Below are 10000 nucleotides of genomic sequence, written 5' to 3'. Positions count from 1 at the left end.
TGTATATTTGACCATTTTTTGAAGTGGGTATACTGTATATATTTGTGCTATTCAAAATAATGGATCAATCAATTTTAAGTGGGTATACCGAAATCCCTGAAATTTGGGTTGGGGTGCGCAGCTTGTCTTGAGCACAGGAAAGGGGGTGCGTTAAGGAAAAAAGGTTAAGAACCACTGCTGTAAATAACACTGGCAACAAATAAGAGCGTTCTCTGCACTTCGGGATTTGACACTGGTGTCGCCAGAAGAGGACTTTGGCATAAAACGGAGCAAAAAAAGCGGGTGCTGCATGAATGTCTTCTTTATGACTTTTTTTGTCAGAGTCGCTGAGGAAGATGTGTGTGACATCTAAACGTTAATCTCATGCAAAAGTCAAAAGAAGGCGTTAGTAAGTCAAAAAGAAGACATATACGTGCTGCACCAACGTTCTTCTTCTTGAAATGCTACCAAGTACGTAAATACTGGGACTTGGTATTCAAGGCAGAAAAAAAGAAACCCTGAATGTTTTTGGGATTGGAGTGTATTCACAACACGCCTGTGCTCTTGAGTGAGGTGAAGCGTGACGGGGGGAAGGCAGTTCTGTTTTGTTGCAATGCAGTTCAAAGCTGCCCTGCCTGCATACCCGCTGGTCTATACTGTGCATTGGGGTGATGGAAAGAAAGACAATGCAAGGCAATGCAATGTTAATGCTCTAAAGAAGCAGGCTGAAAGGCAGGGCAGTGTGGGCAGTTGGCACCTACGATAGGAATATAGAACAGCACGTCCCTTTTCCGTCTGTTACTTGGTCTATAATGGTGCATTCTTTTGAAACTCGATTGTCGGAAACTCCGGCTTCCGCCTCGGAAAAGTGCAAAAGAATGGGTACTCAAATCGGGGTTCCGAAACACAAACTCGGAGCGCTTCTGTGTACTCCGAGTTTGTTTAACATTAGTGTTTTCGGACGTTTGTATTTTCCCCAGCTGTTTCAATAGAACGCATTTACAACGGTTGTCGGGAGAACAACCTCGGATCTACCGACGGCCGAGTTTCAAAAGAATGAGCCATAACTCCAAAGGACTGTGTAGAAGTAGCCTGGGAACTCCCATACTGCCTTTAGTTCTACACAATCGTTTCGATCTGACTTGTGATTAGGTCTGGTGTTAACCAGGCAAGTATAGAAGTACTGTAAGTAATGTTAAAGAAATGATATTTTCCATAACAAATCCGATAGGATCAATGAAAATGCATGTTATGTAACTTTATAGGAACGGTCCATCCTTTTTTGATATTTGCATATTTGCAGTGTTTCTAAATATTACACATGAATGTGCATTTATCATCTACATTTATCAACCATCATTTACTTCTTAGTGTGTTCAGTACTTATATTTATTCGTATGAGAATAATTAGCATTGCTTAGCATAATCACTGGAAGTAAATGGTACAATTAGCATCAAGCCACAAGTGATCACTGTACAGAATTAAATTGCCATTTTGCACTCATTTTACTTTCATTTTAAAGTGGTTTATGAGTACATTTGATGATGTTTTATTTTGTACCATATACTTCCATTGCTATACTTAATATGGTTATACTACTAGGCAACGCAAAACGCATAGAGGAAAAAATCCTGAAATCAGGTGGACTGTTCTTTTCAGACAACTTTTGTGCTTTAGCCTTTTCAATATTAACAGGGTATAAGCAGGGTAAACTGCATATACTGTAGGTCTACCTGTCATTGTATGCCATGGCTGTCATGGGGGAAAGGATAGCAGTGGTCATGGGGTCAGTTCTGTTCTTGGGAAACTACAACTTCTGAATTTATACCATAAGTTTTTTAAGATAATATCACCGAGACGAGTGAATACTTAGGAGCCGATGATTAATGGCCACTTCCTCTTAAACAGATTAACGAGGAAATTAAAGGAGTCTGTCCCTAAATTAAAGGGCTCCCTGATGAGAAGATTTGAATTAATATACGCTCAGGGGTTTTATATGAACTTCGCCAGTGGTGTTCATTACTTCATTAAGCCCATGTAATAACGTCATGCATTAAAAGTGAGCAAGTACCGCCAATGTTTCATCTTTTTTTTGCTGTTGTTATACTAGATCATTTTTCTTGTGAAGTTTCAACTTAATGCAATCCTTCTGAGGCATGTGAATTGATTTGTTTTTGTCACTCTTTGATATATGATCCTTAATACTGCAAACCCACCTCTCTTTCTTTCTCTCTGTTTTCCCTTGGCAGGCTAAGCTCCATTGACACCAAATATCATATCTGGAAAATGGGAGTGGTGTTCACTGACAATGTAAGCCTTGTGTACTGTATTAGACACTACTAGCTGTTGCTTCACTAGGGAGACAGTGCTATACTGCAGTAAAGCGTTGTTTAAGCATCACACAGAAGTGCTCACTGAAAGCAAAAGCAAAGGTGTGCAGTGAAATTGCTTTTGAAGTGATTGCAGTCGAAATAACAATATTATACACTATACTATACTATATTGCAGTAAACTACTGCCCTGACGTGTAGGACTACTATATTAAACCCTTAGCGCAGAGCCTATGTTATAACCTTACTGTCACCAAACTTGTAATGGCTATGTCTTAATCTGTTACTTAAGGCTCTCGGTACTGTCATAGCAATGTTGTTATGATGTAGTTGAGTATTTTCAGCAAATAGTGAATAGGCCCACTGGCGACCCCATCTGCAGTAAGAGGCTACTCTCTCTACCATGCACTACGGCCGTGATTGCAGTAGAAATAACAATACGATATACTACTGTATTATACTATACGACAGTAAACTACAGCCCTGACATGCAAGACCACTTATATTAATCTACCATACTACCATACTACCACTAATACTAATCTACCATGCACTACACCATGTAAATATGTATTTCCCCTGTCCCCTGTGTCCTGCAGTCTTTCCTGTACCTCGTCTGGTACACCACTATGTCAATCCTGGGCCACTACAACAACTTCTTCTTTGCCGCCCACCTACTGGACATCGCCATGGGCTTCAAGACCCTGAGGACCATCCTCTCCTCCGTCACCCACAACGGCAAACAGGTGCGTGCACTGGAGCCTCAATCGTAGGCATGCTCAAATGTGTGAAACGATAGCTAGCACGGTACAGATGACAGGAAGAAACTGGGAGGGGGAGATGGGGGGTATTTACCCAGGCCGGACTCGAATCTGGATCCCCATGGGCATGCAAGCCCATTTGTGATCAGGTGCCCTAGCGCAGTGTTTCCCAACCTTTTTTGAGTCATGTACCCCCTAAGTCTTTTCGTTGCCCAATGAGTACCCCTTAACTCATGTTTTACATCGCTTTTTCTATTGCAGTGTGACTATGCTCCATGCATTTCTTAAAATATTTTTTTTCCAAGTACCCCCTTCAGTGTGCTCGCGTACCCCTGGTGGTACACGTACCCCTGGTTGGGAAACACTGCCCTAGCGCACTGCACTGCAACACCCCCGGACTGAGGAAAGTACTTGTTGGCCGATTCCCAATGTCTAGTGTGCGTCCTTCGAAGTGTGTCAGCCTTCGTAATCACGCCCAGGGATTGGATACTCTTTGGTGAACTCTGCGGAGTATCCAATCACTGGGCGTGACCAAAAAGGCTGACACACTACCAAGGCTCATATACTTGACGTTGGGAAATGGTGGTTGTCTATGAGTGTGTGTATCCAATAAAAATCATCATCAGATGGTGTAGAAAACACTGCACTGTCATGCTTCAAGCACACTTAGGGAGGTCTTCATGTCGAAACGTATCTGTGTAACCTGGACAGGATGCATTCAACTTTTTAGCTAAGAAAATAAGCAAGCAAGTGCTTCTTTTCTATTCCGTGCAGTGAAGCCTCCCCACTCCCAGGGGGCGCTGGTGGTCTGTAAAAGGTACATTGCAGGTGATTGATTGATGTACTGTTGGATGGTGCTCTGTTGTACTTTCTGTACTCATGTCTGCTGTTGTTGAGGCATAATTGATTCTTCTGGCTAGGGTGTGTTGGTAAATGTACTTTTGACCTATGTCATAATTGAGTTGCTGCTATTGTAATGCAATATGATTGTAATGTAATTTGCCATGTTTGCTGTAGTTGGAGGTGACAGATTGAAGGATGTTCTGTACTTGTGCTTGTCAGCTTTAGTCAGGTCCATGGTGTAACAGTGCATTTGCCTTACTGTTTGAGCCACGACTGGGCCGTGAATGTCCTTGTAAATTGTATTGTACCAGGGCCACCAGGGGCCGCATCTGAGCGCCCAATCTCTGCGTGACTATCTATGACTTATGCTAGGCCCAGCCACTATGGACCTTACGTATCTAGGAATCCTGGTCCTAACCTACGTTGACCTTATGACTCTACAATCTCTATCTATCTCTTCTTCCTCTGCCTTCCTGCTATTTCTGCCTCTCCTCTATACCTCTCCTTTTAAATCCATCTCTAACAATGATGTTTTTTTTCCATTTGTTAAGCACTTTGAGTTACATGCCTTGTATGATACAGTGCTATGCAAATACAATTATTATTATTATTATTATTATTATTATTATTATTATTATTATTATTATTATTATTATTTTTATTATTAATTGATCCTGCCGTAGCCTAGCGGTAGGGCGCTGGGTTACTATGCAGGTGACCCGGGTTCGATTCCGGCCCGGGTCATTGACCCATCCTTCACGGACTCTTTCTTTCCCCCACTCATTTCCTGTCTCTCCTCCACTGTCCTGTCAAAAAATAAAGGAATAAAAGCCCTAAAATATGTATGTATTTTTACAAAAATATATATTGAATTATAATAAATATAAATTGTATAATATAATATAATATAATATAATATAATATAATATAATATAAAATCATATCATATCATATCATATAAATTTAAATTGTATCATAATTAGAAATGTATAATTTAGTTGTGTATAAATCTTGTGTTTGTCTGCTGCAGCTGGTGTTGACGGTGGGTCTGCTGGCGGTGGTGGTCTACCTCTACACTGTGGTGGCCTTCAACTTCTTCCGCAAGTTCTACAACAAGAGCGAGGACGAGGACGAGCCGGACATGAAGTGCGACGACATGATGACTGTGAGTGTCCTGAGAGCAGGCCCGGATTAACGCACAGGCTAGATATGGCTGCAGCCTAGGGGTCCCAGGCCATCTTAATCCAGCCCTGCATGAGAGTCATTAGTTCCACAAGCTATCAGTCTGGGCAATTTGAAAAGTCAACACCCGACCTTGTGCATATTGTAATCCTTCCAATCGTATGTTCTAACATACAGCATTACATTTTTACATGTACATATGAAGAGCTCTTTTCCAAAATTAGATATATCAATTTTATAGAATGTTGGGAAATTGATGTTTTTGTATTGAGCATTCCATTGAATTGCATTGCAAAATTGATTTTACAGAGGTTTAAAAAGTATGTCCTCAAAACATTTGAATGTCAAGAATTCACACATAGACGGTAGGACTTCTTAACTTTCAATTCCAATATTAAAATGCAAAAATGGTGGATATAGCGTTTTGGAAAAGAGCTCTTCATATGTACGTATGTTCTTACATTCTTACTTTCTTACAGGTATGTGTTTGCATTTGTATGAAATGCGTTATCCAGGAGTGCCTTTTTCGGAGAAACCATTTTCACTTTCACTTGTCTTTCACCAGAAGCCAAAAACCTCCTGGAGCGAAGAAATTCAAGTATATTTTTTGTGGATTGGGCATCCTTATGAAATGATAGTGCAACCTTTCCTGTGGGGGCCTTTTTATGTTGCACTAACTCCTTGTAATGATGTTGTTATCTAGGAGTCTTTGTTCTTTGAAGCCATCGACTTTTCTGTTTTAAATTCCTGATCTCTGTCTGTCTGCCTCTTTGTCTCTCTCTCCCTTTATCTTACCTCTATCTCTGGCTGTCATTGTATCCATCTGACTTTGTTTATCTCTGTATTCATCATTCTCTCTCTCTGTCTCTCTCTCTCTCTCTCTCTCTCTCTCTCTCTCTCTCTCTCTCTCTCACACACACACACACACACACACACACACACACACACACACACACACACACACACACGCGCGCGCGCGCTCTCTTTCAGTCCTTTTTTTCTCTGTTTCTCATCTCTGCCTTTATCCCCCTCCTCCTCTACCTTCCCCAGCTACCTGTTGTTCATATGCATGCTGGTTGGAGTATTGGTGTATGCCTGTGTACAGTATACTACTGTGTGTATGGGTGTTTCCACAGTGCTACCTTTTGCACATGGACATGGGTGTGTCTGCGTGTGTGTGTGCGTCTGTGCGTCCATGTTTCCACAGCGCTACTAGCTCCACATGTATGTTGGTGTGCGTGTGGGCAAAGGTATTGGTGTGTGTGTGTGTGTGTGTGTGTGTGTGTGTGTGTGTGTGTGTGTGTGTGTGTGTGTGTGTGTGTGTGTGTGTGTGTGTGTGTGTGTGTGTGTGTGTGTCTGTAACCATCTGTGTGTGCATGTCTCCACAGTGCTACCTATTCCACATGTATGTGGGTGTGCGTGCGGGCGGGGGTATTGGTGATGAGATTGAGGACCCGGCAGGTGACCCGTACGAGCTCTACCGCATCCTCTTTGACATCACCTTCTTCTTCTTTGTCATCGTCATCCTCCTGGCCATCATCCAGGGTAAGAGTTAAATAAACTTAAGCGGCTTGATCGATGTGTGTGTGTGGGATTTTGGGATAAACACCATAAACACTAGGTCAGTAACGATACACTCAACTCACGAATCGGTTCGTATCACGATTTTAGTCCTACAGTTCGATTTACCCAACAATGTTTTGAAAGTATGTTTTTAAATTAATTCATTTGCTTTTTGATAATTGTTTTCTGGACTGAAGAGAAACAGAACCTTGAAGGCGCGTATCACGATTCTGCCTTCTTGCACCACGATGCAGTATAGTGACTCTGTGTATCACGATTTTGCGGTTCGATACAATATCGTTACAGCCCTAATAAACACCATAGAGGGGTCCACTATTAGCCTGATAATGGTGGCGGGTGGCGCTGGTTCACCAGGCTAGTCCACTATAGCCCTTCGCTCTAGCATAGTGAACCTTTAACTCTGCCTTTGCGTTTAGACAATAATTTCACCTCATTTTGGAGCTCAACTCTAATGTAATATTTTTTTATATTTTATATTTCTATAATTAATTGTTTCAAGGATTTTATCCCCTTAAGACACGGCATTATAAATTCGCTGTTACCAGAATGGCAATGACCAAGTCGTGATATATTACTAAAGGCCCCGTGCACTGTCATAGTAGTGTAGTACTATAGTAAACTTTCAATGTCTATTACAGCGTGCCACAAGAGGTACGGCGTGCATTAAGGGGCCTTCATCCCCGTATGGGTGTCCTGGATGTTCAGAGTCAGAACAAATATACCACTCTCAGCCTACAATTTATCAGTATGTTTCACACATATGCATTAGACACAGTCTTTGTTAGAGTATGACATCCAATGAATAGATAAGTGTAAGCATCAAGATGTCAGCGCAAGGCCTCCTGCACGTCTAGCCTCAAACGTTTGCAAAGATTTGCAGGTAGCTAATGAAATTCAGTGCATAACGACTTTACACATCTTGGGGCCCTCTGCCCTCCAAAGGTGTTCCTTTGGGTGAACTAAAAGATCAATAAGTAGATTAAGATATAATAAACATCTTCTCAACCAGTTTTCTCAAGACTTAATTAAACTGGTAAGTTCAATTAGTCATACCCACAGTTATCGTCTGGGTTGACCTCTCACCTCTGTTCCTCTGCTGTTCCAGAGAGGAGACCTTTACCCATGTTCCCATGTTCTCATGTTCCCATGTTGCATGTTCTGACCTAACATCCTTGGGCCCATTGTTGCTCTAGTCCAAGGGTTCTCAAAGTGCGGTCCGGACACCCCTGGTGGTCTTCAATATTAACACGGGGGTACGTGGAAAACGCTTTTACGTATGCAACAGATGAAAATGGTACAGCAGAGAAGGTCTAGAGTAGAGTAGAGTAGAGTAGAGTAACTTTATTGATCCCCAGGGGGAAATTCAGGTATCCAGTAGCTTACATAAATACACAAATACACAAGAGCCCACATGGACATTTCAAGACACAAATAACACAGGAATAGTCATCAGGGAGGGGAAAATAAAATAAAATAAAATAGTAGAGATAATAAATGTACAAAAGGTAATTGAACAAAAAGACATTCTGTGAGTTGGGATAGACCAATGCAGTCTAAGCAGATCGCTGACATTTCTCTGACTTTTGTGGCATAATTATGTGGGGTGCCTTGGGTGTTTTTTCTGCTCCATTAGGGGTCCCCAGCTGGAAAAAAAAAAGTTTGAGGATCCTTGCTTTAGTCCAAACACGTGGGGTGCATCGCAATATGTGTCCTTGCCTCCTCCACTTGTGCTTGTCTCCTCGTTCCGCCTCCTGGCCCCTCCTCCGTGGAGAAAACGATAAAGTTTCCCAGCTGTCAGCCTCGCCACAACAACTTTTAAGGGACTGTTTTTCATTCACCATCCCAATTGCAAATGAGAAAAAGACTTTACAATTGAGCTTTTGCAAGATATTGAAATATAATGCTGTTGTCAGTGATTAATGCTGGATAAAAACTCACATTTCCATGATTGCACGCACCCCTGTTTGGGAACCCCTGCTTTAGTCCAAACACACTGTCAGTCAGAGATGTTCTCACTGGCTGCAAGACGTGTATTGCCATGCCAACTAAACTAATAATGGATGGCTGACCTAACACCCTTGAGTCCATCAGTGCACTAGTCACAACACAGACAGTTGCGTAGAGAGTTTCTCACAATAGCCGAGCAGAGGAATGGAGGGCATTGCCTTAATCATGCAATACGACTGCATGATGTCATGCAAAGTAAGTAGACCTACATCAGTGGTTCTTAACCTGGGGTGCGGGCACCCCCTGGGGGTGCGCCAGAGATTTCAGGGGGTGCACGGAATTGTGTTTGTGTTGAGGCTGTGACCAAAATTTAGCTTGAGAACATTATAATTGGGCAAAATCAAAAAAAAAAAAACAGGTTTTGGTCCCTATGCAAAGGAATTAAGGTATTGCTTAATGTCTCAAACAGGAAGCCTCATCTCTTAAATCATTTTTAGTGCTTGTTCACGCACAGAAGTTTGGGTTGGGGGTGCGCGGCTTGTCTTGGGCACATGTAAGGGGGTGCTTTAAGGAAAAAAGGTTAAGAACCACTGACCTAAATGACTAAACTTTGAGGTGACCTAACACCCTGTAGTCCATTGCTGCTCTAGTCACAATGCAGAGAGTCAGAAAGGTTCTCACAATAGCTTTCAAGACATGCATTGTCATTATAAACAGTGTTGGACAAGTTACTCAAAAACTGTAATGTATTACAGATTACATGTTACTGTCATTTCAAAATAATCATTTGCCCTGCATTATTACTGTATGTAAAATGTGAGACATTACACTACTTTTACTTTACTTTAACCAATTAAGCAATGCAAGTATGGATTTGTCTAATGTAGCTCATAAAGCTCAAGCATCAATGGAAAGCGATGTGGTATCTGGCTAAAAACTGTAGGCCAGAATATTGTATAGGCGTAATAAGGCAAGGCAAGGCAAGGCAAGGCAAGGCAAGGCAAATTTATTTGTATAGCACATTTTCATATAAAAGCAACCCAAAGTGCTTCACACACAGGACAATATAAAAGTAAAATAAAAAAGTAAAAATTGGAAAGAGCATCATGTATGTTAAAATAATAAATAAATAGAATTTAAAGATACATATGAGTAAGAGCAACGGTGAGATAAAAATGTTTAATAAAACCATAACATCATAAAAAAAGCTTTAAAAATCCCTAACCCACGGGCTGTTGAGATGGAAAGACCTAGGGATAGGCAAGGGAGAAAAGGTACGTCTTTAGCCTGGTTTTAAAACAGTTACACAACAACAGTGATGGCTCATGGCACAATACAAGAAACAATGACAAAACAGACAAAATGTCAAATTG

General features: G+C 41.4%; 1 protein-coding gene across 1 annotated transcript in view; it reads left to right on the top strand.

Annotated features, from left to right (window-relative positions):
- Positions 1–10000, top strand: part of LOC134435204 (ryanodine receptor 3-like) — a 414716-nt gene that overhangs the window by 388477 nt on the left and 16239 nt on the right. Inside the window, exons 103-106 of the mRNA XM_063184070.1 lie at positions 2230–2290; positions 2910–3056; positions 4945–5079; positions 6485–6641. Coding sequence (XP_063040140.1) covers positions 2230–2290; positions 2910–3056; positions 4945–5079; positions 6485–6641 — 500 coding nt within the window. The remainder of the gene's footprint in view (positions 1–2229; positions 2291–2909; positions 3057–4944; positions 5080–6484; positions 6642–10000) is intronic.

This window comes from Engraulis encrasicolus, chromosome 19, assembly GCF_034702125.1.
Source record: "Engraulis encrasicolus isolate BLACKSEA-1 chromosome 19, IST_EnEncr_1.0, whole genome shotgun sequence".
Classification (NCBI taxonomy): Eukaryota; Metazoa; Chordata; class Actinopteri; order Clupeiformes; family Engraulidae; genus Engraulis; species Engraulis encrasicolus.
This window is presented reverse-complemented; position numbering and strand designations above follow the sequence as displayed.